Source organism: Gadus morhua, chromosome 5, assembly GCF_902167405.1.
Source record: "Gadus morhua chromosome 5, gadMor3.0, whole genome shotgun sequence".
Taxonomy (NCBI): domain Eukaryota; kingdom Metazoa; phylum Chordata; class Actinopteri; order Gadiformes; family Gadidae; genus Gadus; species Gadus morhua.
This window is the reverse complement of record NC_044052.1, coordinates 20,184,341-20,212,198: the sequence shown is the minus strand read 5'-3', so window position 1 is coordinate 20,212,198 and position 27,858 is coordinate 20,184,341. Positions and strand designations below refer to the sequence as shown.

The 27,858-nt window shown below is 50.1% G+C and overlaps 3 protein-coding genes across 9 annotated transcripts in view; all 3 read right to left on the bottom strand.

Annotated features, from left to right (window-relative positions):
- Positions 1–11,316, bottom strand: part of dctn1b (dynactin 1b) — a 41,624-nt gene extending 30,308 nt beyond the window's left edge. For 4 of the 5 annotated variants that reach the window (XM_030357399.1, XM_030357401.1, XM_030357400.1 and 1 more), the window contains exons 1-2: positions 5,344–5,939; positions 533–784 (exon numbers count right to left, since the gene is read on the bottom strand). In XM_030357399.1, the coding sequence (XP_030213259.1) occupies positions 533–784; positions 5,344–5,376 (285 nt within the window). In that variant the 5' untranslated portion in view covers positions 5,377–5,939. Of the gene's footprint in view, positions 1–532; positions 785–5,343; positions 5,940–11,226 lie in introns of those variants that run through there. The other variant, XM_030357402.1, reaches the window with a different exon arrangement.
- Positions 10,721–15,222, bottom strand: LOC115544451 (probable N-acetyltransferase CML1). 3 transcript variants are annotated; one of them, XM_030357409.1, is made up of 2 exons: positions 15,096–15,222; positions 10,721–12,422 (listed from the first exon to the last, which is right to left on the bottom strand). In XM_030357409.1, exon 2 carries the CDS (start codon positions 12,399–12,401, stop codon positions 11,721–11,723), a length of 681 nt encoding a protein of 226 aa, XP_030213269.1. In that variant the 5' UTR covers positions 12,402–12,422; positions 15,096–15,222; the 3' UTR covers positions 10,721–11,720. The 3 variants fall into 3 exon arrangements, with proteins under 3 accessions (XP_030213269.1, XP_030213267.1, XP_030213268.1); XM_030357407.1 differs by lacking the exon at positions 10,721–12,422 and adding an exon at positions 12,617–14,277 and having other exon boundaries at positions 15,096–15,205; XM_030357408.1 differs by lacking the exon at positions 10,721–12,422 and adding an exon at positions 12,617–14,350 and having other exon boundaries at positions 15,096–15,189.
- Positions 15,223–15,563: 341 nt separating this feature from the next.
- On the bottom strand, positions 15,564–27,646 carry slc39a8 (solute carrier family 39 member 8). Its single transcript, XM_030357406.1, has 8 exons — positions 27,116–27,646; positions 26,752–26,920; positions 25,417–25,586; positions 23,911–24,033; positions 20,881–21,054; positions 19,042–19,240; positions 17,711–17,895; positions 15,564–16,530 (listed from the first exon to the last, which is right to left on the bottom strand). The coding sequence occupies exons 1-8, from the start codon at positions 27,344–27,346 to the stop codon at positions 16,384–16,386; spliced, it is 1,398 nt and encodes a 465-aa protein (XP_030213266.1). The 5' UTR covers positions 27,347–27,646; the 3' UTR covers positions 15,564–16,383.
- Between the last annotated feature and the right edge of the window lie 212 nt (positions 27,647–27,858).

The following is a 27,858-nucleotide window of genomic DNA, read 5'->3' as shown; positions in this document are numbered from 1 at the left end:
ACACACACAGCAACGACATGACCGTCACCACCATCACATCAAAACACACCCCACCAACAACAACAACAAAAGCATACCTCCATGCAATACATCACAACACAACACACACACAACAACGACATGACAATCAACACCATCACATAAAAAACACTCCCCACCAACAACAACAACAAAAGCATACCTTCATACAATACATAACAACACAACACACACACAACAACAACACGACCATCAACACCATCACACAAAAAACACACCACAACAACAACAAAAGACCTCCATTCAATACCTAACTTCACAACACAACAACAACACATCAAAACAACAACAACAATCACAACAAAAGACCTCCATTCAATACCTAACAATACAACAACAACACACCACAACAACAACAACAACAACAGACCTCCATTTAATACATAGCAACACAAGACCAAAACAACTTCATATCCATCACAAAACACCACACCACAACAATAACAACAACAACAACAACAACAGAGCCCCCCTGCGGAGTTACCGCGGTTACCTGGGACTGCCTGACGAAGATGCCGTGGTTCTCGGTGCAGGTGAAGTAGCGCTTGCTCTGCACGGTGCCGTCGTTCTTGCCCTTGGCCTCGTCCAGGATCACCCCCACCCACTTCCCCGAGGCGAACAGGGTGGTGCCGATGTAGGCCACCGTGCCGCGCTGCCCCTTGCCGATCACCTCCACCACCGACCCCACCCGGGCCGGCCGGCCGCCCCCGTCAGAGCTCATCCTGCTGCTGCCGCTGCTGGTGGTCTAGAGGGCGGAGCAACGGCACCACCTTAAGATACTCACTCTGTACACCTGTAGTATACAGCACACTGTAGTACACACTGTATACTGAGAATACCACCTTAAGATACTCACTCTGTACACGTGTAGTATACAGCACACTGTAGTACACACTGTATACTGAGAATACCACCTTAAGATACTCACTCTGTACACCTGTAGTATACAGCACACTGTAGTACACACTGTATACTGAGAATACCACCTTAAGATACTCACTCTGTACACGTGTACAGCACACTGTAAATTGAGAGTACTACTGTTAAATACTCTGCATATTATTAACTCTAGTATAAACTGTTTATACTATAGTATAATACTGAGTATACTACCCTTAGAAACTCTGTAAATGACTATAGTAAAAAACTGTATGTACTGTAGTATTATACTGAGAATATTACTGTTAGATACTAACTTTATACACGTAACTGTAGCATATATATAACTGTATGTACTACAGTGCTACAGTATGTACTGTATTATATTGAGAATACTACCATTAGATACTCAGCACATAATAGTATAAACTGTCGTTTTAAACTGACAGGAGCTGTTTACAAAAAATCTACAACACACAGATCTGCTGCAAATGAACGCCAGGAATACCCAGAGTGGTACTCAGATGCCAACGATTATGCTAGGCTATTGGCCACCAGCCATGTAAAACTGGGTAGTACTTTGTTGTGCTGCTGACATTGTGCAGAAACACAGGCTTTGGCACTCCAGCATCCACGCTAACTTAGCATCTCGGGCTCCGGCAGGCAGCCAGAGCTAGCTGGCTAATTTGACGGCTAATATAGCATAACTGTGGGATTTATAACATGTGAGATGAGAGGCAAAGTTCGGTTTGAATTACCTGAGAGATGGGAGAGAGACATAGAGAGGGAAGAGAGAGAGAGAGGGACAAAGAGACAGAGATGGGAGAGAGACAGAGAGGCGGAGAGAGGTAGACAGAGGGATAAGAGAGAGACAGAGAGGCAGAGAGAGAGGGGAGACCGTCATTGACAGTGGGAGAGATGGGAGAGAAATGGGGGGGGGAGATAGAGAGAGGAAGGAGAGTGACTTAATAGAGTAAATAAGTGAGAGAGAGTGAATAATAGAGTGAATGTGACATGTTCCAGCAGTGATGTTTTATAATCAAGTCATTGGGTGTGTGGGTGTGTATGTGCGTGTGCGCGTGCGTGCGTGCGTGTGTGTGTGTGTGTGACCTAGAATGTGAGGTGACTCAGCACAACAGATGACCTGTCTCTCTCTGACAGACAGACAGACAGACAGACAGACAGACAGACAGACAGACAGACAGACAGACACACAAACAAACACTGAGTGATTCTGACAGGCCCTTCAAACAACCCGAAAACAAATATGGATATCAGAGACTAAGGAAGAGCGATGTCGGGACATTATGGATAGAATTATAATCCTAGTGACAAGCAGAAATATATGAGAACAAGCTACGAACTCTGAAATCATTGTTTGGGGGGAAGATGTACGATTTGTCGTCAGGTAGCCATGGCAGCTTTTGAAGTCACCCAAATACAACGTTAAATAAACGCATGATTAAAAGTTAAAGACGTAAGGCAACCATCAGTGACCGAGCCCACTGGTGTCTCCCTCAGCCAATCACAACAGAGCAAACCCCCACAGCTTGGAGACGCCCCGTGGGGGTAAAGGGGACAGCATGGCGAGGGTGGCTCCTTCCTCCCGCCGTCAGCACGGCCCAACGTAAATCCCCCCTGGCATTTGGACCCACGCTAAGAGGCCAGCCTCCTCCGGCTAAGCCCAGTGGCTGTGTGGGTGCTTAGGGCTTTAGCCTGCTGCTGGAGCCCTGCTTGGAGCCTGAGCAACGCCGGCTCCATGCAGCCCACTGCGCAGCCCACTGCAGGGCACGCGCAGTGGGGGTCTGCGCACTGACTGGTTCGTCTCCTCCGGGCCTCTGGGGGAAATACGTCCGGAGAGAATTTGGATTTCAGTTGCACTTTATATGTTATTATCTTTTGTACACATGTTATTATTCTGTGACTTAATGGACAGGAGAGTGAGGAGGGACAGGGAAGGTTGGTTTGTGGTCGGGGATGACGTGTGGCACAGGGCCGCGGTCAAGAATCCAACCTGTGGTCGCTACAAGACGAATGCAGACGTCAGAAAACCAGAACACTAGTTGGTTAGAACACTAGCTGGTTAGAACACTAGCCAGTTCACTTTCTGTTTACAACACTAGGCGGTTGAGCACCAGCGATTTCAGCTTACGGCCGTGCACAATGTTTTACGAAATTAAAAAAGGAAGGGGAGTGAAGTTTAAATAACTATCTCATCAAGAAAATACAAAAATACAAAGCCAGCCAGCCAGCCAGCCAGCCAGCCAGCCAGCCAGCCAGCCAGCCAGCCAGCCAGCCAGCCAGCCAGCCAGCCAGCCAGCCAGCCAGCCAGCCAGCCAGCCAGCCAGCCAGCCAGCCAGCCAGCCAGCCAGCCAGCCAGCCAGCCAGCCAGCCAGCCAGCCAGCCAGCCGAAGTAATGACGTGTTCCCTCCATGTTAACCAGTAGGAGGACTCACCGGTTGTTAGGCGACTCTGGTGATACAAAGTCTCAGCGTATGACAATGTTCACAAAGCAGAGGCTTAATGTGTTTTTAACGCAGTGCAATGAATCACTCCATTCAGGATGTCAGGGCTGAGAGAGAGTAGAGCTGCAGAGTTTACTATTCAATATATCCCTGAGAGTCCCTGCAGTTTATAGTCACCCGACAAATATAATTCACGTCTTTCATAACAACGAACAGGTTTTGAACCTGGGATTTCAACACACGAGCCCAGACACAGGTCTTAGATATGACTGGATCACACGGGTCAAGTCTTGATTTGAATGTTTAATGCCCACATCCGAGCTGATTAGCCCTGTGTGTGTGTGTGTCTGTGTGTGTGTGTGTGTGTGTGTGTGTGTGTGTGTGTGTGTGTGTGTGTGTGTGTGTGTGTGTGTGTGTGTGTGTGTGTGTGTGCACTGTACTACTGTGGGGGGATGTGGTAAATCATTGAGTGCCATTCTACTCCAGCATACGAGCCGAAACACTGGGAGAGGAGCCCAGTGACGGAACCACGCAAGAACCACACAGGACAGGAAGTGGAGACGCAGCCGGACAGGAAGTGGAGACCCAGCAGAACAGGAAGTGGAGGCCAAGCAGGACAGGAAATGGAGACCCAGCAGGACAGGAAGTGCTGCGACGATGTGCTCTTGAAGGCTCTCCAGACGACGTCAGTGGTGGGATTCTTCCAGGTGACATGAAACCTGCAATGTACTTCCTCTGACATCACACACTGACCCAGTGATGTCACTCCTATGACATCACTCACCGACCCTGTGATGTCACTCCTCTGACATCACACACTGACCCTTTGATGTCACTCCTCTGACATCAAACACTGACCCAGTGATGTCACTCCTCTGACATCACACACTGACCCAGTGATGTCACTCCCATGACATCATTCACAGACCCTGTGATGTCACTCCTCTGACATCATACACTGACCCTGTGATGTCACTCCTCTGACATCAAACACTGACCCAGTGATGTCACTCCTCTGACATCACACACGGACCCTGTGATGTCACTCCTCTGACATCACACACGGACCCAGTGATGTCACTCCTCTGACATCACACACTGACCCAGTGATGTCACTCCTCTGACATCACTCACAGACCCTGCTATGTCACTCCTCTGACATCACACACAGACCCTGTGATGTCACTCCTCTGACATCACACACGGACCCCGTGATGTCACTCCTCTGACATCACACACGGACCCAGTGATGTCACTCCTCTGACATCACACACGGACCCAGTGATGTCATTCGTCTGTGATGTCATTCCTCTCCTTGCTGCTCTGCTAGACGGGTATTGTGTACCAGGTTTACGTTCTGCTCCACAGAGCCTCTAGATACGCGTTCAAATGTATAAAACAGAATTAAGAGTTAGTCTACGGAATCAACACACACACAAACACACGCACACACACACCCCTAAACCCAACTACGTCCACAAACTCACAATGCCAGATCGCCTGTATCAGCTGAACAAAGAGCCTGCAGCCGACAGGATGACCCAGAGGAGCACACCACATAACTGATAAGTGACGTCTGCTCTGATTACAGAGAGGACAAACTGGTGCTCAGATCAGACCCCAGACTACTGTCTCTCACACAGAGAGGACAGACGGCTGTGTGTCCAACAGAGAGGACAAGCTGCTGCTCAGATCAGACCCCAGACTACTGTCTGTCACACAGAGAGGACAGACAGCTGTCTGACCAGAAGTCAGACAGACAGCCGACAGAAGCCCCCATCCACAACAACCACAGCCCTCACTAAACACCATCTAACCTGTTCATTGATCGGTCTGGGAGTGACCGCACCACACACACACACACACACACACACACACACACACACACACACACACACACACACACACACACACCATGTGTATGTGTGTGTGGGGCGAGGGGGGGCTGGCCGACACTCACCCGGTTGTACGTGTTCCTCCGGCTGTGGGACATGTCGCCTGCTCAGTGGCTGCCAGACAGGCACCCTCGCTGGGGACAGAGCGCGCCGGGGACCGGGGGGCTGTGGGGGTCTGGGCGGCGGGCGGGCGGCGAAAACACACACGAGGACGAGTGTGTTTTCAGGAAAGGGGGGCGAGAGGCGGTGCTGGGGTTGGAGGTGGTGGAGGGGTTAAGGATGCTTCCGGAAGGTTTCCGACTAATGACTCAACCCACTGTCACTCCATCTCCTGTCAGTTCGCGTCCCCCCCCCCCCAAGAAAGCCTTGGAAACTCCGGGTCAGGTCCCCCCTTTGTCTACAGGGTCCCGGGTGGTGGTGGTCTACAGGGTGGTCCAAAGGGTCCAAGGGGGTGTTGGTGGTGGTCTACAGGGTCCCGGGTGGTCCACAGAGTCCCAGGTGGTCCAAAGGGTCCAAGGGGGTGGTGGTGGTGGTCTACAGGGTCCCCAGGTGGTGGTCCGTCTAGAGGTGGTCCTCCCTCCTGGTCTCCCAGCGAGGGGGAGGAACGGACCGGGGAAGACGGCTAACCGCGGGATGGAAGGAGGGGAAGAGGAAGAGGAGGAGGAGGAGGAGGAGGAGGAGGAGGAGGAGGAGGAGGAAGAGGGACGCGACCGAGGGTTGAGGGCCGGTGTGTGTGTGTGCGTGTGTGTGAGCCGAGCGGTAGCACTGCGCTACTGTCCTCATCCCTTCTGCAGGGCAGAGCGGAGGGGAGGGGAGGGGAGCCACCGGGCCCGCGATCCAGCGCTGGGTCCTAGAGCCCGCCCGCTCACCAAAGTGTTTTTGTTTCTGCGTTCTCATGCACACGCCTCGTGACCAGACGGAGCGCTGATAATGACACAAGGCTGCCGTTTGGGTTACACCCCTCGCTAACCGTAGCAACGAGGACGGCGCCTCAGGGGGGGGCGGGAGCTTTCACAGACCGGTCGGCCAAATCGAAACCGCTGCAGGAACACAATCACGATCAGATCAATACGTTCCTCCGCGGGCCGGTCCCATTCTGGGACGCCTACACACACACAGAGAGAGACCTGGAGGAACCACACTCCGCCGGTCCCGACTCTTCCTCTTCCTCCTTTACACTTCCTCACGGCCCGCACACAGTCCTCCGAGTGACCCCGTGCACCCGTCACACAGCCCAGCAGTGGTTATGGCGTTAACCTCCCAGCAGGAGGGCTCTGGAGTCCCCAACCTCGACCCCCGCGGCCCCAAGGGGCCAGACGCTCTGATGACCTGCTCCTCGATGACCTCAGGCGGTGGCCTCGGCTGAGAGCCTCTCCTTAACGACTACACGGGGATGGGGAGTACACAGTGGGGCGTGAAACACCAGGCCAGACCGCCTCCGGGCCAGACAGTCCTCTCACAGCGCTGAGCGCAGCGTCGATGGCACCGGGACCGGTCTGGGTGTGCGTGTGTGTGTGTGTGTGTGTGTGTGTGTGTGTGTGTGTGTGTGTGTGTGTGTACGTACAGAGGGGAGAGTGTGTAAGAGCGAGAGGGAGCGAGTGTATATGTGTGCGCGTGTGTGCGTGTGCGTGTGCGCGACTGCGCGTGTGCGTGCACGTGCGTGTGCGTGCGTGTGCGTGTGCGTGCACGTGCGTGTGTCAGGATTAGTGTTCTTTTATCAGCCCCCCCCCCTTCATTCAGCCCCTCTGTGATTCTGCAGAGGAGGCAGATGCCACAGGGCGGCCATTTAAAAGCTTTTGCGCGGCGTGGAGGCCGATAACAGACAGAGGGAGAGTGGGGGACGGTCGGTACTGGGGGGGGGGCCTGCTCTGGCCTCCCTGGCTCCGGCCCGTCTGGGTGGCTCCACCAGGACTCCCCGGGCCAGCCGGCCCCTCCAGGTCTCGGGGGCGCACCCTGGACGGGTCCCACCCCCAAAGACCAGTCCACCTGGAGGCCCTCTAGAGCAAGACACCCCCTGACCCCCGCCTGCTCCTTAATGACCCGTCTCTGTACTGTCTAGCCCCTACCTGCTCCTTAGTGACCTGTCTCTGTACTGTCTAACCCCTACCTGGTCCTTAATGACCTGTCTCTGTACTGTCCAACCCCTACCTGCTCCTTAATGACCTGTCTCTGTACTGTCCAACCCCTACCTGCTCCTTAATGACCCGTCTCTGTACTGTCCAACCCCTACCTGCTCCTTAATGACCCGTCTCTGTACTGTCTAACCCCCACCTGCTCCTTAATGACCTGTCTCTGTACTGTCTAACCCCTACCTGCTCCTTAATGACCTGTCTCTGTACTGTCTAACCCCTACCTGCTCCTTAATGACCCGTCTCTGTACTGTCTAACCCCTACCTGCTCCTTAATGACCTGTCTCTGTACTGTCTAACCCCTACCTGCTCCTTAATGACCTGTCTCTGTACTGTCTAACCCCTACCTGCTCCTTAATGACCTGTCTCTGTACTGTCCAACCCCTACCTGCTCCTTAATGACCCGTCTCTGTACTGTCTAGCCCCTACCTGCTCCTTAATGATCTGTCTCTGTACTGTCTAACCCCTACCTGCTCCTTAATGACCTGTCTCTGTACTGTCTAACCCCTACCTGCTCCTTAATGACCTGTCTCTGTACTGTCTAACCCCTACCTGCTCCTTAATGACCCGTCTCTGTACTGTCTAACCCCTACCTGCTCCTTAATGACCCGTCTCTGTACTGTCCAACCCATACCTGCTCCTTAATGACCCGTCTCTGTACTGTCTAACCCCCACCTGCTCCTTAATGACCTGTCTCTGTACTGTCTAACCCCTACCTGCTCCTTAATGACCTGTCTCTGTACTGTCTAACCCCTATCTGCTCCTTAATGACCCGTCTCTGTACTGTCTAACCCCTACCTGCTCCTTAATGACCTGTCTCTGTACTGTCTAACCCCTACCTGCTCCTTAATGACCTGTCTCTGTACTGTCTAACCCCTACCTGCTCCTTAATGACCTGTCTCTGTACTGTCCAACCCCTACCTGCTCCTTAATGACCTGTCTCTGTACTGTCCAACCCCTACCTGCTCCTTAATGACCTGTCTCTGTACTGTCTAACCCCTACCTGCTCCTTAATGACCCGTCTCTGTACTGTCTAGCCCCTACCTGCTCCTTAATGATCTGTCTCTGTACTGTCTAACCCCTACCTGCTCCTTAATGACCTGTCTCTGTACTGTCTAACCCCTACCTGCTCCTTAATGACCTGTCTCTGTACTGTCTAACCCCTACCTGCTCCTTAATGACCCGTCTCTGTACTGTCTAACCCCTACCTGCTCCTTAATGACCCGTCTCTGTACTGTCCAACCCCTACCTGCTCCTTAATGACCCGTCTCTGTACTGTCTAACCCCCACCTGCTCCTTAATGACCTGTCTCTGTACTGTCTAACCCCCACCTGCTCCTTAATGACCTGTCTCTGTACTGTCTAACCCCTACCTGCTCCTTAATGACCCGTCTCTGTACTGTCTAACCCCTACCTGCTCCTTAATGACCCGTCTCTGTACTGTCTAACCCCTACCTGCTCCTTAATGACCTGTCTCTGTACTGTCTAACCCCTACCTGCTCCTTAATGACCTGTCTCTGTACTGTCTAACCCCTACCTGCTCCTTAATGACCTGTCTCTGTACTGTCTAACCCCTACCTGCTCCTCAATGACCTGTCTCTGTACTGTCTAACCCCTACCTGCTCCTTAATGACCCGTCTCTGTACTGTCTAACCCCTACCTGCTCCTTAATGACCTGTCTCTGTACTGTCTAACCCCTACCTGCTCCTTAATGACCCGTCTCTGTACTGTCTAACCCCTACCTGCTCCTTAACGACCTGTCTCTGTACTGTCTAACCCCTACCTGCTCCTTAATGACCTGTCTCTGTACTGTCTAACCCCTAGCTCATCCTTAATAATAATAATAATTTTATTTAGAGGCGCCTTTCTCGACACTCAAGGACACCGTACAGAGGTCCTTTGAGAGGAACACAATTAAAAAAATATATATATACATAGAAAGAAAGAAAATTGTTAATGACTTGTCTCTGTACTGTCTCACCCCTAGCTCATCCTTAATGACCTGTCTCTGTACTGTTTAACCCCTACCTGCTCCTCAATGACCTGTCTCTGTACTGTCTAACCCCTACCTGCTCCATAATGACATGGATCTGGATTCAAGGTCTAGCCCCTACCTGCTCGTCAATGACATGGATCGGTAATGTCTAGCCCCTACCTTTTCCATAATGACATGTCTGTACAATTTAACCCCTACCTGCTCCTCAATTATATGGATCTGAATTCACTGTGGGTCCGTTTGGATCAAAGCATCTTTTAACTGTTAGTTAAAGTCAAATGTGGTGTTAATTTTTGTTTCAAGATTAAATAAAAGGTCGAATCTATACAGGCAAGCTAATAACAACATCCTACAATCTGTCCTTCCCATCAGGAAAAAGTCAGAGTTTGAACTCTATGTTCCAGTTGGCTAAATTGTCAGATCCGCAACTGCTGTAATACTAAACTCAGCACAATGGAGACTGTCTAGCACCCCTTTATTTCAATGAGCAGAGAGAGAGAGAGAGGGAGGGAGGGGGCTTTCGCCAGAGAATTAGGCGCCGCTGCTGAAACGCACTTTGCATAAAACAACCACAGCAATTCTAGGATACCAAACCACACGACAACCACACTCTTCGGCCAACAGGACCCCAAACAGCAGTAAGAAGCCTACTCACCATCGCGTCGCCCGTGTGTGTTTGTGTGTGCTTCTTGGGACGAGACATTGCTTACGTAATGTAAGTATAAATTATGGATTAGGTGTCTGATGCGTTTAGCTGTTATAGCTGTAGGCCGAAAATAGAAACGGTTGCGCGCGGAGGGCTTCTTAAAGCATGACTTTCAGATCTAGCGTCTAGCCTAACATTAAGAATAGTTTACTTACAAATAAATATGCATAACAACGCTAACATTCCAATGTCGTTGCGTTGGTCCGTAATGAAATGTTTCATAGTTCAATCGGTTTCTGTTTTGTTTTTTAATAGTAGTAATAAAAAAATAAAATAAAATATCAGTAATAAAAAAACTCGTAATTAAATCATTATGTAAAAAAAATACAGACACAAATGCGAAAACAGGAGAGGGTCTGTCATCAGACAGAAACCTCCCGCTGAATGATTGGCAGGTTCACCACCGGACCATGGAACTTAAGACAGGTCATCCAAAAGCCACCAAGGTGTATGCGTTAAAGCATGCGATTCTTTCAGGAAATCTTCATTAAAAATAATAATAGGCAGATCAGCGCCCCCTGGTGTAAATAAACCAAAGGTTCACTCAGAAAAACACTTGCTTGACCGGGCTCCGGTAAAATGCTGGTACAGCCATTCAGTCAAATGACAAAATTAGTCAAGAAGTTGAAAGAGTTCAATTAACGACATGATTTGTACGGCTGATTCCCGCATGTGCGATGCATTTAGCCATATAGAATAACCAGAAGGAGGGTGAATACCATAACTGCTGATAACGGCACATTTGGACGCGTAATGGAGACCCGCGAATGATAAAAACTAAATGCATTCAGACATATCCCTTAACATGCACCCGTTTCATGGCCATGCAAACCACAAGCACTCCCTTGCGTTGACATGACGGCTACGCAATTTTGAGCATTTAATAAAGCGCACATTTTGCGCTTCTCCTGAGGCGGTCTGTCAGAAGGGCACTCCCTGATCCGCTGCTAGTTAGCTGTAGCTATCACACACACATACACACACACACACATTCTGACACAACCCCCTTCCGTGGCTTCATTTAGGGCTGCCATTCCCAAACCTGACCGCAATTAACGTCTACTTTTCCCTGAGCACGCCGACGCGTGGTGCGGTTCTGGAGCCCCATCATGTCTTACCTGCTGTTAAACTCTTATCCGCTCAGCCTCGTCCTCGTCCTCTGACAGATCAGCTATGTGGGTCGACATCCATCCTGTTCGGAATGGAAGCGTCCTGTGTGCGTGTGCGTGTGTGCGCGTGTTGCCCATTGAAGTGCCTGACTGCTTTAATGGGACGACCAGCTAGGAATATGATTTCAAGCCCTGGGGGCGGATAACAGTGTCCAGAACCAGAGCTGGGACGGCAATATGTTGGATAATTCAACAACACAACACAAGTGTAATAATGTGACTGCAGTCAGCGGCACAATTAAAACGCACACAAAAGATAATCATGATTGTTGCAATACTTTGTGATGATTTTTGTAACACTTTGTGATGATTTTTGTAACACTTTGTGAGGAATTTTGTAACACTTTGTGATGATTTTTGTAGCACTTTGTGAGGAATTTTGCAACACGTGGTGACGATCGTCTTGACCCGGCGGCAGGCAGACAGAACGCGTCTCCACCGGTTCAAGCGTCCCGCAGCGGGGGCACGTCGTAGCCGTACTTAAACACGGTGAAGCCGACCAGCCGCGCCGCCAGCGAGGGCCAGAGGAACTCCTCCACCTTCCTGAAGCCCAGCCGCAGGTACAGCCGCTGGGCGTCGTCCTGCAGCATGGAGGTGTAGAGCACCATGCGGCGCACGCCGCTGCGCGCCGCGAACGCCACCGCCTCGCCGCAAAGCGCCCGGGCCACGCCCCGCCCCCGCTGGTCCCGGCGCACCGAGATCCTCTTCAGCTCCCAGGCCCCGGGCTGGGTGACGCAGGGAAGGACCCCCACGGTGCCCACCAGGGGGCCGCCCGGGCCGTCCTCCGCCACCCAGAAGCAGGCCACGCGGCCCGGGGTCATGTAGCTGGCGCCGATGTCCTGTAGGTCCTCCCGGAGCCCCAGCCGGACGCCCCGGTCCAGGAGCTGGCCCACGGCGAGCCGGGTCCCGGACAGCAGGAGGGCGGCGGCAGCCAGGGCCGCCAGGGCGGACCCGGAGAGGACCAGTACCCCCAGGAGGGGGGCCAGCAGGGCCAGCTGGACCCAGGGGCGGGTCAGCACGTGGACGAACAGGCTGTGGGTCTTCTCGCTGAAGCCGGCGGCGTACAGCCGGCGCACCTCCTGGTAGTCCTCGCTGCGGTACTCCCGGATCCGGAGCCGGTCCATGGTGTCCCCTCGCTGGCTCGGCTGGGGGAGAGGAACACGCATCAGCAGCAGGACCAGACAGGCTGTAGGGGACTGGAGCCAGACCCGGGACAGCAGAGAACGGACGGACGGACAGACGGATGTACCAAAGCCGCCCTTCATCTCATGTCTCAACATGACACTCATTTTAGTTTGACCGGGTTCAGTTTGAAAAGACACAGATTCCTTCTCCGCCAACCGTTCAAGTGCGCTCCGTTTATTGTTTCACACGAGGATGAAGGTCATCAGAATAAATTGGAACACGCCAACATAACTCAAGCCTTTTCATCTTATAAACCAGACCTGTGTGTTATAGCTCTCCCAAAGGGACACACAAATTAAAAGGAGCATAGTCATGCAGCATCACAGTAGGATGAAAATAGATAGTGAAGGCTTTGAGTTTAACAACGTTGAGCGTGTTACGGTTGAGGAACACCAGGGGCCTAGCAAGAGAGGGTTTGAGCTACTCTGAACACCAGGGGCCTAGCAAGAGAGGGTTTGAGCTACTCTGAACAACAGGGGCCTAGCAAGAGAGGGTTTGAGCTACTCTGAACACCAGGGGCCTAGCAAGAGAGGGTTTGAACACCAGCAGCCAAACACATCCCCAGCGGCCCTCAAAGAAGCTCTCTGGGCTCCGAGTTTATGACGCCATAGAAGAGGAATGAAATGGAGTTACCGAGCTTTATTTAGATTTGGTCAGTCACCACAAGCAGAATGACTTGGGAAAACAGTCAAGAGGGATTCAAACAATTTACAGAAATAAATATAATTGGTAGTAATTATAGAAAACGTTCCTCTACATGAATGAATAAGTCACTTCTAATGAATAATAAATTGTCTTAAACAGGACATCTTAGACAGGGTTGGTCTCGCTCCTTGCTCGTCCACGACCAGGTTTGGGTTTGGTCCACGCGTTCATGAATGTTAATTAATATGCAATAATGACAAATAATAAACAACCGACCAGCCAGCCAGCGCAGCCTGAGGGTATCGACACTGAGCGTCCAACAACGTGTTCTCTCTCCAGCTCGTCCCATCAGTCCAGCTTGTGTGCGCGTCTATGAACGCGGTGTGCGTGCGTGCTTCGTACACAAGCGCGTAAAAACACACCACCAATCCGGAGGTCTTTGGTCGACGGCGCCTAGTCTCTGTGGTCGTCCTGTTGCGTGACGTCCAGCCGGTACTCGATCAGGCAGAAGTTGAGCACCTTGGCGAGGAAGTTGGGCACGGGGATCTGCCGCGTCTCGGCGAAGCCCGCGTGGCGGTAGAGCAGCTGTGCGTCCGTCATCAACACCGACGTGCGCAGCACCACGGAGGGGAAGCCGCGCTCCCGGGCGAACGCCACCACCGTCCGGCACAGCGCCGTGCCGACGCCCATGTGGCGGTGCGAGCGCCGCACCGACATGCGCTTCAGCTGGGCGCAGCCCGGCATGCCGCCGCCGCCGTTGGCCTCCTGCGCCGGCACGCACGCCACCATGCCGACCACGGAGCCGTCGCTCTCCGCCACCCAGAAGCAGGTGTCCTTACTGGCCAGGTAGGCGTCGGCGATGCGGCCCAGGTCCGACTCGAGGCAGGAGTCGATGTACTTCTTGGTGATGTGACAGGCCAGCTGGCGGATGCCGGCCAGCAGGAGGGTGACGGTGAGGATGGGCAGCAGGAAGGACTTGGAGCTGGTGAGCAAGGCGCAGAACACACACATCAGCACCATCTGCGTGGGCGGCTGCTTGAGGATGTGCATGAACGCCGAGGGCACCTGCTCGCTCATGCCCATGGTGAAGATCTCCCGCACCGCCTCCTCGTCTTCCTCGGGGTCGTACTTTCGGATCCGAACGGCGTCCATGTTGTGGCGGTCGCTCCGCTGGTGATACAACAGTAGGACTCGGTGTTGACACAAAGGTGGTCACCTAATGTGTACACGTATGTAGTACAAACTATACATGTACACACACACACACACACACACACACGTGCCCAAAGCTGTTTACACAACAGTTGTGGGGGCTGCGCGGGGCTGAGGTTGCAGGACGACACACAACAATAAATAAAAAAGTAAAAGTATTAAGAAGTCTAGTAAAGTAATCTATAATCTGAAGTTTAAAAAAATTATAAAACAAAGTAGTCCTGCATTACATTTCTAACGTTCAAAACTGTATGTTTCTATAACTACATCTAATTGAAATAGAAAAGTGCGAAAAAGATCACAACACAGCTGACGTGCTTCTAGCTCTACATAGAAGAGACCGTATTTACATCCTGAATCGATACTAAAACACGCAGTTCTATAAAAATAGATCATTTTCCATGATGCCCTATAATTAGATAAAGGGGCTATTTAATTGTTGCTGGATGAGTTAATTATCGGTATAATTAGTCCGGTAAATCGGATCTCCTTCTGGGAGAGCACGACCCTGGTGGGTGACCCTCAGTCTGGCCTGCTCACGACATCCCCGGTGAAAGAACTCGCCGTTAAGAAAATAAACCGAAACACTCAAGATGAGCAGAAGGAGTGCACATGTAAATCTACGCCTCCGTTAAACACTGCGTTTAACGTGTCAATCAAAACATGCATTTTGTTCAAGACGGCCAGCAAAGATCAAATGTAAAGTCATATGTAAGAGTCTCTCTTTAAATCGCTTGAAAAGAAGACAAAAAGAGAGAATTAATAAAGGTACTTACGACTAAATCCAGATAAACCAGTTTTCCTTGGCACAGCAAAATCTAACTTACATCCGGAGGAGAGTTCCGCACTTGTTCTCCACTGCTGAACCTACTGGTCGCTGGTTGGCTATCCAGGAGAGGGACGGTGTGATTGGTCGAAAAAGAACGCAATGCCTTTTGGAATTTGTAGTACAGGTACGCCTCAAATATTAACCCAGTAGATTTCCTGTATTATGGAAGCTAAAAATGCCAATTTAAAGTGACCATTTAAATACATTTACACACGAAGGACAGTGATTGAAATCGTAGATACAAATTTATTGGACTTAATTTAAGCTGTTTGTGCACTGTACTCCAAATGTTTGTGTATGTAAGTTCCATAGAGGTACAAGAATATATAATGACAGTCTTCCTCTCTCTCTACATATATATATATACACATATTTTTATATTAAAACAAGTATTAATTAATTGTTGCATGTATTGCTGAGCCAAGAAATGATATTATTTATTATTATTTCTTCCTCAATCAAGATTATAGCTGATGAGCTTCATACATCATGTTTCTGTTGTGACATGTCTTCATTCAAAATCAAAAGAGAATCAAATAAAATACAATAAATGAATCAATACATAAAATTTCAAAGATCAACAGACATTGTAAAAACCTGATACAATTATTGGTGATCATATTCATATTTGATTCAGAATGATAAAATTCTAAAAAGAAAATTACAAAGGCTGGGGAGACCGTCCGGTCATTCAGAGCAGAAGCTGTGACTGTTTCCTGTCGACCGAGTTACACATCAGTTGTTGACACAACAAGCACACTGTGTGGTCATCCCACACACTGGGGACGGACGGCTGTTGTAGATTAGCATCCGCTATAAGCACTACGATACTTGCATCGGAGAGCCCTTCTCAGTGTGCCTATGTTCACTGTCTGCATCTCTCCCATTCAAATCAACCATAACAAAATAATACCCCCATTGATGAGCCGAGAAGCATCAATAAACACCTCCATGCCACGCAAGAGACTGTAAAAATAATTTATTGTTTGCTCAAGCAAAATGTCCTGATTCCGGACACAACATGATTACAAATACATTCCCTTTTTTGTGGAGGAAGATTTCAGCTACAAAGATAGTAAAATGTTAGAAGTAAAATCTCTTATTTTAACATTGCGTTCTGTTTGTACAAAACAAGATCTTTACATTCCCCCTCATGCCCAGTTTCACTGTGCGCAGAAAGGAAACTTATTACAATCCTTCTGTTCAAATGTTCCAGTTTGGGTCGCCGGGTTGGCCTAGCCCAGGTTGATCTCTCCAGCGAACATGGTAATGAGCAGTATTATTGTGAATCCACTGAGCAGCCCTAGGTTCTGGATGAAGAAGAAGACCATCTTTGTCGAGGTCTTTTCTTGGGCCACCATGATGCTGTTCATCTCCGGGAACTGAACAAAACAAAACCAACGGGGGACAAAGGTTTATCATCATGGGTGATCTGTTCTCTCAGAGGCAACGAGACAAGGGGAACTGTTGTTCCGTGTAAATAAATACGCACAAGTGACCTCTGTCTGGAACTTGAGGCGTAAGTCGTTGGACTTTATTTTTCTGCGTAGGATGCAGGACGGTCTAGTACAGGGGTGGGGCTCGACCAGTGAATCGCGGGCTGAGGTGCAGTCGATCGCGAGAAATGTTGGGTCATTCATGCGTTGTGTGTAGCCTACTCCTACTGTTGTGTAAAATACACAAAAACTTAGAACTTTCTGTCTGTTGTGATGTTTCAGGCCAGGACAAGGGCTACTTGTGCTTATTCTTTGCCCCACGCACATTTACAATAAATGTATAATTGTAAAAACTTTATCTATTGGTCAGAAACAGTGTCCTATATAGGTGTGCAATAAATTGTGGCTACGCTACGGCTCTCGATATGGCTTGGTAGATCTCAATACACTCTCAACTTTAAAAGTAGATCTTGGTTAAAAAAAGTTGGGCACCCCTGGTCTACTACAATGGTTAGGGTACTGGACTGCTAGTTAAAAGGTTCTGGGTTTGAACCCCAATGTGTGCCATCTAACTTTGGTAGACAGCCTTGATGCCCAACCCCTGCTTGCTGATGAATTAATGTTTGTATCTAAAAACATCATTAAATAAGCCACAGCAGGTGAGGTAAACACACAGGAAGTGAAGAAGGAACCCACAGGAAGTGAGGCAGAAAAACACAGGAGGTGAGGCAGGACACACAGGAAGTGAAGAAGGAACCCACAGAAAGTGAGGCAGAAAAACACAGGAAAAGAGACAAGAACACACAGGAAGTGAAGAAGGAAGTCGCAGGAAGAGAGGGAGAAACACACAGGAAGTGAAGAAGAAACCAACAGGAAGTGAAGCAGAAACCAACATGAAGTGAGGCAGGAAACCAAAGGAAGTGAAGCAGATACCAACAGGAAGTGAATAAGGAACCCACAGGAAGTGAAGAAGGAACCCACAGGAAGTGAAGCAGAAGCCAACAGGAAGTGAAGCAGAAGCCAACAGGAAGAGAGGCAGGAACCCACAGGAAGTGAACAAGGAACACACAGGAAGTGAGGACGGATCTCGCATGAAGTGAGGTAGAAAAACACGTGTAAGACTCACCATGTCAGCGAGGGCGATGTACAGGAACATGCCGCCGGCGATGGCGAAGATGGCGTTGGGGGCGAAGCTGCTGCCCACCAGGATGCCGAAGACCAGCCCCACGTAGCAGGACATGGCGGACATCAGGTTGAAGAAGATGGCCTGAGGGACCGACATCCCCGAGTTCAGCAGGATCACAAAGTCCCCTGAGGAGGAGAGAGAGAGGGGGGGAAACGTTAAGGCGGAGACGCACTTTGTGTCTGACGCAGGGTCGGTGCTAAGCTTTTGGAGACCCTAAGCATAATAAGTCATAAATCTAATTTGCCCGAAGTGAGTGATAGGGTTAGGGTTAGGGCGATAACTAATTTTTTATATATTTTTTGTAATAATGTAATTATTATCATGACATTTTTTTAGCAACCTTAATTTTGGGGGCCTCCCCGCCGCCAGGTACTAGGGGCCCTACGTGCTCTGCGTACTCTGCGTATGGGGAGCGGCGGCCCTGGTCTGACATGCGACGCATGGCTAGCCAGCCGGTGGTGTGAGTGGTTTTAGTTTGTAGTTTGGGTTTTACTGTTGATCAGAGGAGTGCCCTTAAGGAGCAGGTTTGGGTGAGGGCCTGTTGCTCCAGGATCACTGCAGGCTAGCCAGAGGATATAGGGGATCGAACCCAGAACCTTTTACATCATCCTGCCTCACATTATATGTTAGGGATCAGTACTGATCCCGAATCAGTACTGATCCCTAATAGGCAGAAGGCAGAGGGTTCTTGATCACCCTGAAGGGGTTTACTTGGCGATAATGACCGGCTCCCTCTACATTATCCCACAGCTACTCAATAAAGAAATCATCAAACAAACAAACAACAAAAAGCGATATTATTGATAATTATTGCATTGCTTTTGCTAAAACAAACTGTTCGTCCATAGCAACCTTCTGTTACTCAAAGCAGAGGTCTGCTCTATAGAAACAACAGGCCGCTGAATGCCCTGATGGACCGGTCTCTAAAGGCTCAGTTATGGTTCCACGTCAACGCAACACAAGAACCTGTTTTGGTTCTGCATCGTGCTTTAGTGAGCGGACCAATCACAGCCCTCGCTGCTGCGTCGCCTCAACCCAAGGTTAGCATTTCTTGGAGACGCACGTCAGGCCCTTGTGGTGGACGCAAGGAGGGTCCGCAAGGATGTAATGGCTCCGTAAACCCCCTTGCGTCGCGTCGACCTGGAACCATAACTAACTCATCGGGTGTCACCCCCCCCCCCCCCCCCGGTTGGGTACCCACTACCACCCCCTGTTGGTGGATTAGTTAATTAGCGGTATAGTTAGTCAGGTAAAGTGGACCCCCTCCTCACCGAGCTCGTGGGGGAACTCCTCACAGACGATGGCGATGGAGGTGCTGAAGCCGGTCAGCGTGGACACGGTGAAGGAGGCGCCGATGGCCAGGCCGTCGATGAAGTTGTGCAGCGCGTCGCTCAGCGTGATCATCCACGCCACCGTCTTGATGTTGGAGATCCGCTGACCCCGCAGCCAATGGCACGCCACCCGCGTTTCCTGTTGAGGGGAGGGGAGGGGGGGAAGAGAGAGAGAGAGAGAGAGAGAGAGAGAGAGAGAGAGAGAGAGAGAGAGAGAGAGAGAGAGAGAGAGAGAGAGAGAGAGAGAGAGAGAGAGAGAGAGAGAGAGAGAGAGAGAGAGAGAGAATTTTGTTTTAGTTTGTGCGACACACCATCTTCACGTTATACCGAACCCTAAAATCAGCGATTTGAGACGGGTCCACAACTCAGCCATCAGCCTGTAGGTTTAACGCAGCCTAAAGTCACCATCATTTTAAACCTAAAAACAAACATTGCAGCGGTAGCCAGAGATTGTATTAGTAGGGACATGTTGCCATCTAGTGGCTCAGAATAAAACCACACGCCACAAAACATGCGCGACAGAAAGCCCGCCCTATCGATCCGTCCCGGTGACGTTGTGCTCTGACCTACGCTCCTACTGAAGTCGCTCTATCTGAACAGAAGCGTGTGCTGAATAAACGCATGCAAATCTAATTACACATTTACTCATGATCAAAATAAATAGTGACATCATCCCGGGATTGGCCGCTGGACCGCAGAGGACACAGCCACCAGGAGCTAGCGACGCTAAGGAGGTGCGATGGAGGAACGCTGCCTCCCCCCCTCCCTCCCAGCCCCCACAACACAGGGGGTCTTTGTTGCCTGGCCCGTCCAGGACAATCCCAGCATTTGTGTGTGTGTGTGTGTGTCTGTGTCTGTGTCTGTGTCTGTGTCTGTGTGTGTGTGTGTGTGTGTGTGTGTGTGTGTGTGTGTGTGGGGGGGGGGGAGGGGGGGGGGGGGGTGTCATGTCTGTGGAGAACATTGATCCCCGATGCCGCCCGCAGCTCGTGACCGGGGCGACGTTAACCATTAACGTCGTCATTTGTGCGGTCGTTGATAACGGCCGATGGGGGTCGATTAATGCCTCACCTGGCACCCAAAGGCACCCCACCTCGGCCCCCCCCCCCCCCCAGCGGGGTGCTGGGTTGTGCTTTGAATGCAAACGGCCGACCTCTGACCCCTGTGTGATTAGATCGGTCCGCTGCGATCAGGGGCGAGGGCAGAGCTCGCTCGCCAGCACCCACTGTGTTCTAGGTCGTCTGCGCCTCGCTAATGGGGTGATAGCGTTCGCCCACGAGGGCAATAAGCACTCTAATCTACACAACTTCCTGATTAATCCATACACTACTGAGTTACACTGCCGTGGTGGCGTCACCGTCGTCCACTGACCGGCGGGTAGATAAGGGGACTGGTTGGAACACTCAAAGTTCAACGCTTTAGATAAGCTCACATTCAGACTTTTAAACATATCGATATAAATTATCTCACGGTCGCCAACGGGCGCAGACCGAAATGCATCTGGATGCAGTTGGATAGGCCTACAACAACCAACAACAACCATGTTTGTTTGACACCGTTTCAATAACGTAATCAACAGACGGTGGCAGCAATCTTAGTTGTTCTCCTCTGCATCGTGCTTATCCCGCCCTCATGTTCCACGAACAGTTGTGATTGGTCGTTCTAGCTTGTACCGACAAGCGCCATATTGTTTCCCTTTCTTCGGACACACGATTGTTATTATGGCAAGTCGCTTTCGACCAAAGCGTCCGCTAAAGGCCCTACATGTAAAGGCAGGCGTACCTGGTGTGAGGGCGTGTCCAGGCGGCCGTCGGGGAGCTGCGCCGTCTTCTCCAGGGCCACCGTGCTGATGCTGGTCTGGATCACGCAGTCCCTCTTCTCCTCCAGCTCCCCGTTGGGCAGCGGCCCCCCCAGGGAGAGGTCCCCCGCCAGGGAGCCCGCCGCGAAGTGGCTGTGCTGCAGGGGGGGGGGGGGGGGATCAAGATGGTCACATGATCACGAGGGTCACATGATCACCCTCATACACATATACTTAAAGGTTGGGTATGGGATTTGCGAAACGGCAGCAGATTTTGAAAACACACAACTCAAATGGTCCTACCCCCTCTCCTTCAACGCTGACTCTGACTCCACCCATTCCAAGTTCATGGACGCGCAATCATGCACGAGCGCGAACACAGGTGTGCGAGAGCGAGCAAGGCTAGCTAGGTTGGAGTTTAGGGTTGTCTTCTAGTGCTAGGTCCAAATGTGGATAAGCTAGTTAGCTAGCTCTAGTAGCTACCGCAAGATAACAACAAACAGAAGCTTACTCTGGGTCACGAGCTTTAAGTACGTGCACAAAGGGGTCACGCGCGGGGGGAGGGGGAGTGCAGTACGACCGTTTGAATGACGTACTTACTGTCCAATGCCACTCGGTGGTTCTGGAAATCATTGGCTGGAGTTTTTCGAGCCCTGCCCGTTCCACAGATGATTGACTTGTTTAATTTTCATGTCAGTACTTCTAACTCAGTGGCTGTAAGTGGGTTATGATGATAAGAATTTCAAGTAATTTTGCAAAAATGGCCAAAAAAAAGTGAATTCCATACCCAACCTTTAATAATAATAATAATAATAATAATACATTTTATTTGAAGGCGCCTTTCTCTGCACTCAAGTACATCGTACAAGGTACACAAATATCAAAAAATAAATAATCATAACAACAATAGTAGAGACATAGTAATTGGCATCAGGTGGAATAGGCAGTTTTGAACAGACTCTCACACACAAGTTCACACACACGTTCATACACACACACATACGCACACTATCATACACACACATTCATTCACCCATCCACACAACGACGGCGGCGTCAGCCACGCAGGGCGACAGCCAGCTCGTCGGGAGCATTGAGGTGGAGGCGTCGTGCTCAGGGACACCTTATAACTACAAACCCTGGTCTAACTCCACCATGACTCTATGAACGAGGAGGAGCCGGGGATCAGACCAGCAGCCCCCTCCACCTCCTGAGCCACTCTGCCCTGCAGGGATCGCGCAAAGTGGTGGATGATAATAGACGGTCCTCGGTCCTCCAGCGTCTGATCTAAACCCCGGTACTCTGCTGTGTCTTCAGCTCCAGAAACAGGCCCGATCCCCTGCCTCGGTCCAGCCCGGGTTTATTACCCTTAATGACGATTATTACCCTTAATGTTCATTAGCACTCCGTATCATGCCACGTCTTATCTCATCGCCCTCCTGCTGCGTACGACCTGATGCCCGAGATACGGGCGCAGAACAGGAGCCTATCGGTGCTGGAGTCAGGAGGTTTCCGGACATGGTCCATAGATACTAATGCTGAAATCAGCAGATTCCCTCATAGCCAAGATCCATGACATTCAGGGGCAGGTAGGGGTTAGATAGTGGATCCATGCCATCAAGGACCAGGTAGGGGTTAGATAGTGGATGCATGTCATTAAGGAGTAGGTAGGGGTTAGATAGTGGATCCATGCCATCAAGGACCAGGTAGGGGTTAGATAATGGATCCATGCCATCAAGGACCAGGTAGGGGTTAGATAATGGATCCATGACATTCAGGGGCAGGTAGGGGTTAGATAGTGGATCCATGCCATCAAGGACCAGGTAGGGGTTAGATAGTGGATCCATGCCATCAAGGACCAGGTAGGGGTTAGATAGTGGATCCATGCCATCAAGGACCAGGTAGGGGTTAGATAGTGGATCCATGCCATCAAGGACCAGGTAGGGGTTAGATAGTGGATGCATGTCATTAAGGACCAGGTAGGGGTTAGATAGTGGATGCATGTCATTAAGGACCAGGTAGGGGTTAGATAGTGGATCCATGCCATCAAGGACCAGGTAGGGGTTAGATAGTGGATGCATGTCATTAAGGAGTAGGTAGGGGTTAGAGTCAGACAGTCAATACAGATCGATATGATTCAGGAGCAGGTAGGGGTAAGAGAGTATAGACCCATGTGATTAATGAGCAGGTAGGGGTTAGTGAGTATAGACCCATGTGATTAATGAGCAGGTAGGGGTTAGTGAGTATAGACCCATGTGATTAATGAGCAGGTAGGGGTTAGTGAGTATAGACCCATGTGATTAATGAGCAGGTAGGGGTTAGTGAGTATAGACCCATGTGATTAATGAGCAGGTAGGGGTTAGTGAGTATAGACCCATGTGATTAATGAGCAGGTAGGGGTTAGTAAGTATAGACCCATGTGATTAATGAGCAGTTAGGGGTTAGTGGTCATCTTGCTCGCGGATGCCGACAGGTCAGACTGCAGACACAGGAGCTCAAAGCCAGCACGTTTCAGCTGCTCAGTACTCTACCCTTCCTTCGTCCAAAACTCGTTGACCTGCACTTTGCTTTACTTTTATGTCGGATGACGCCTTACTTCCATTTACCCGGAACCCCCCCGTGTTTTATTGAGCATTCGAATCAAACTCGTGTGTTTTATAACGTAATAAGAGCGAGAGGATATTGTGTGTTTTATATTTGTGAGCGGACACAATTTTTATATGTAATGTCCTTAACGAGATAGATGATAAAGATTTATCTGTTGGCATCATTGGACTGTTTTATCACATAATCGCTGTTAAGTGCTTCATTAAGATTCGTAAAAGTGCATCACATGACCCCGCAGGTGGACCAATCACAGGGGCCGTTACACGGGGCCACAGGAGGAACCAATCGAAACTCCAGCAGAAGCTACAACCTGACAAACTCAGCCGTGATTCCTCCCCAATAAATGAATAAAAATGAGTGCGTCCCGGTTGAACCCGGGCCATGAACCCATTGCCCTCAGGGCTTACCTCGTGGTCCATGCCTAGAGCCATCTTCAGGATCTTCTCCGTGAAGAAGAGGAGGTAGAAGCCGCCGAAGATGCCGATGGCGTTCTGCACGTAGTTGTCCACCTTGGGGTCAAAGCCCAGAGCCTGCGGGAGTCGAACACGACAGCATGAAGGCACCACAGTGGTTGATTTGATTAAAACCCAAAATTAGCGTTATAGGGTCAAAGGTCACAGGTCACATTGAACACAAACCACGCATAAATAGAGCTACTCGTGATGTAACTTAATCTTTTATTCTTAAAGTTAAGTGTTATAATGCACATATATGAATACGCACCCTTAATTATAACACACAAATGTATCTTATTTACCCTTTTTAGCTAATTTCAATGATATGCCAGGTATGATATTGAAAAGGCATTTAGAAAAACAAGGCAGGTTAAATATATTCAAACATTCAATACATCTTTCTTTCTCTTAGGATCTAATCACTTTCACACAGTGAAAGTGATTAGATCTGAAAGAAGGAAACATCCAGATCCAATCACAATGAGAAACTGTGATTGCGTCACTGAGGGGGCGGGGCTTCAAATTCCCACCAATGATAGCCCAGTTGGAGTGAGAGTGGCACTATCTGTACTCCCGCCCAGTCGGCCTCCAACCAGCAGCATGTGAGGCGTTGCAGAAGCTAGGAAACCCTTTGAATGCTCCCAGTCTTACACGTGCACTCACACGGCTCTGGCTCCACGTGCACGTGAACCTACGTGCACTAACACAGCTTTGTGTTTGAGTGACAGACAGTGGCCTCATGACTATTAAAACGTGCACGTGCCTCTACGTGCAGTACCACATCTTTGCGTTTGAGCGATGACGGACGGTGACCACATGACTATTAACACATGCAACGAGTGATTAAACGTGCACTAGCATAAGGGAGCGATGTGGTGTCATCTGGGTGTGGGGAAGGGGAGTTATGAGTTACACGCTGCTGAACTTTCATGCTCAACCTACCGCCCCAGAACATCTGAACGTCTGACTCAGAGTCCAGCTCTGGCGGCGGTGCCACTCTCGGAGTCGTGTCTCCCAGTAAATGCCGGTAAAATCACCGTGGCAACGCAACGCTCAAACCCCCCACGGACATCAACCCCCCGACTCGAGCGAGCAGGGATAATAATAATAATAATAATAACAATAGATTCAATTTATATAGCGCTTTTCTCACACGCAAAGCGCTTAAATGAATGAACGAATGAATGAACCACGAATGAATGAACCACGTTCACCCTCTGTTATCCCAGCAGAAGGCCCCCCCATCGGAGCCAGGTTCACCCTCAATCACCGTTTACTGATTTCCCGCCCGTTATTAAAAATTTGACTTGGAGCAATGATTTACTGAGGAACTACTTCTTTGGCAGCATGCTTTTGCAAGTAGTTCTCTGCCCCACCTGCCCATATTGAGGGTAGAGGGGGGGGGGAAGGGGGCCCCCACCCGGGGTTAGGGTGCAGGGTGGAGGTCGGGCCACCCACCTCGGGGATGAGCTGCAGCACGGCGTTGGAGTACAGCGTGCCGATGGCCAGGCCGATGAAGTAGGTAAGCACCTTGGGGAAGTAGGGCTTCTTGGTGAAGGGGATGAGCAGCAGACCGAACAGAGACGCCAGGTTGATGATGGTTACCGCCAGGAAGCCGTAGCCCCACACTGAACACACACGCGTAGACAGACACGCACACACACACACACACATAGAGACAAACGCACACACGCATACACACACAGACGCACAAACGCGCATAGACGCACGCATACAGACGCACGCACATGCATAGACACAGAGACGCACGCACACACACACGCATAGACAATCGCACAAAAACGCGTAGACAGACACACACACACACACACACACACACACACACACACACACACACACAGAGACGCACACACACATAGAAACGAACGCACACGCACACACACGGACGCACTCGCACACAGACGCACACACATACACACACACACACACACAAACGCACAAACGTAGACACACACACACACACACACCAGGGAAATGGGTCGAAAAATGGTTTCAATTGTTAGTATGGATATCAATTCTTTCTAGTATATTCTTTTGTTTTTTTTGGCCTTGTGGACAAGAAAGCGAAGAGAGACAGGAGAAAAAGTGTGCTTGTAAAAACTTTTTCAAAGAGCCAGTTTTTTTCTAAATTTGAGAAAGCCGGTTTTGATGTAGAAAAAAAACCTATTTAAATCGATCTAAATTTAGACCATTCAATAAATCATTATCTTTAGGTCAAATATATTTTGTATAGTTGGAGGGCCTACTTGAAATATGCACAATATCGGTTATGACGAAGGAAAATGGGTTCAAAAATGCTTTTATCGAAACAATAAAAGCCCTATTCTCGGTGTTTTTCATTCCTCCGTGTTTGCCGGGGCCGCTCTGGGGTCACCGGCCACAGGTGCTCGCTGCGTGGGGCTGTCCCCTGGATGCGTTACGTTGTCGAACAGAGTCCGTCTGCACAAGAGGTCAACGAGTCAATGTGTTGTTTATTTTTTTACGGCTCGATTTAAAACTTCGAATGGGATCCGGGGTGGACACGGCACGGCTAACACGTGCAGAATAAACATAAACCCTTGTCGTGGTGGCCGTGCATTGCGGCTTCGGTACCCGGGAATGCGACCCATAAGTCCGAGTTGCATCGAGCGCACCACTTCACTTTCTTTCCCTAATTTTTAGATCCATGTTGCAGCGACCTCCCTCGACGTGGACGTGAAACCCACGTGTGTGTTCTGCGTGTGGTGCGTGTTTTCACAAACTCCCAGGCTGAAGCAACCGCAGCCCACTCACCCGAGTAGTCGACCGGCAGGGGAACCGCTGTGGGGGGCAGCACGTAGGGGCAAGAGGGCAGCAGCACCTGGGTCAACACGGCGGGGCAGATCCGCTCCAGATGTTCCCTCGTCAGATGGATCTCCTTGCCTAGGCCGTAGTGGGCCAGAATACCCCCAAAGGAGAGACACTGGACAGGGAGACATGCACATTTGGTAGCCGATTGAATTGAAGAATATTGCTTTACTATGCATGGGTTTTAGTCTACACTGATGTTATGTTATATCCTACTGTGCAGGTCTGGGAGACGAAACTCAAAGAAAAAAACGAAACGATACAGGAATAGGCCTATCGATTCAATAAAAGAACATGTACTTATACTCACGCTTTCATTGACCAGAGGATTTCCCACCGTTAGTTCCTCGGCGGAACTGTCAGACATCAACATGACTAGATTTTCAAAATCTGGCACCGTGATGTTCGACTTTTCTCCATAGAAGCGCAGGATCTGGTCCAGAAAGGGCTTCGACTCGTTGAGGTGCTGAGCGCTTAAACTCCGCAACATAGTTGACATAAAAAGCCCCAAAAAAGCCACCAAACATTGAAAGTGATCCATGATCGCAGAGATACAGTCGACTTCAAAGGAGAGTCCAGTGTTTTTTCGCCGTGTCCCAGCACGAAAAACAATAAATAAGATTTGTAAAGGTTACGTATCGAAAAGCATGATGTCAGTGTCGTTTCAAGTCAGTTCAGTCTCATTGGAGATTCGCACCGTCGACCCACCGGTTAGCCTGTATATATATCATTTGAGTTTCCCCCAGTCAAACTTCGGCGGCGCCCCGTCTCTTGATACCCACTGAATAGTAATGAAGTAGGACGGCGGTAGGCGAGTCCGTTTGCAGGGGTGCAAAGGTCCCACCGATATGCTAAGAGGGACGACTGTAGTGTGGAGGTGGCCGGCGAGCTACATGTTGTCGCAGTTACTCCCCCACCACCTCAATGGGCTCTTTGTGAGTGATTTTTTTCTCGCTCGGCGTGCAACGTGGTCTGGTCACAGACCCCCATCGGACCGTCTACAGGGGGGTGGGGGGGGCTTTATAGCGCAACACAGAATAGGTGGTTGTAAAA

Excerpts from the sequence above, each read along its gene's own strand:
- slc39a8 (XM_030357406.1), bottom strand. The coding sequence starts at position 27,346 with ATGGATCACTTTCAATGTTTGGTGGCTTTTTTGGGGCTTTTTATGTCA. Across the intron at positions 17,896-19,041 it reads GGAGTTCCCCCACGAGCTCG|GGGACTTTGTGATCCTGCTG; the intron begins GTGAGGAGGGGG and ends TCTCCTCCTCAG. Across the intron at positions 16,531-17,710 it reads ACATCGCCCTCGCTGACATG|TTCCCGGAGATGAACAGCAT; the intron begins GTGAGTCTTACA and ends TGTTTTGTTCAG.
- LOC115544451 (XM_030357407.1), bottom strand. The coding sequence starts at position 14,259 with ATGGACGCCGTTCGGATCCGAAAGTACGACCCCGAGGAAGACGAGGAG.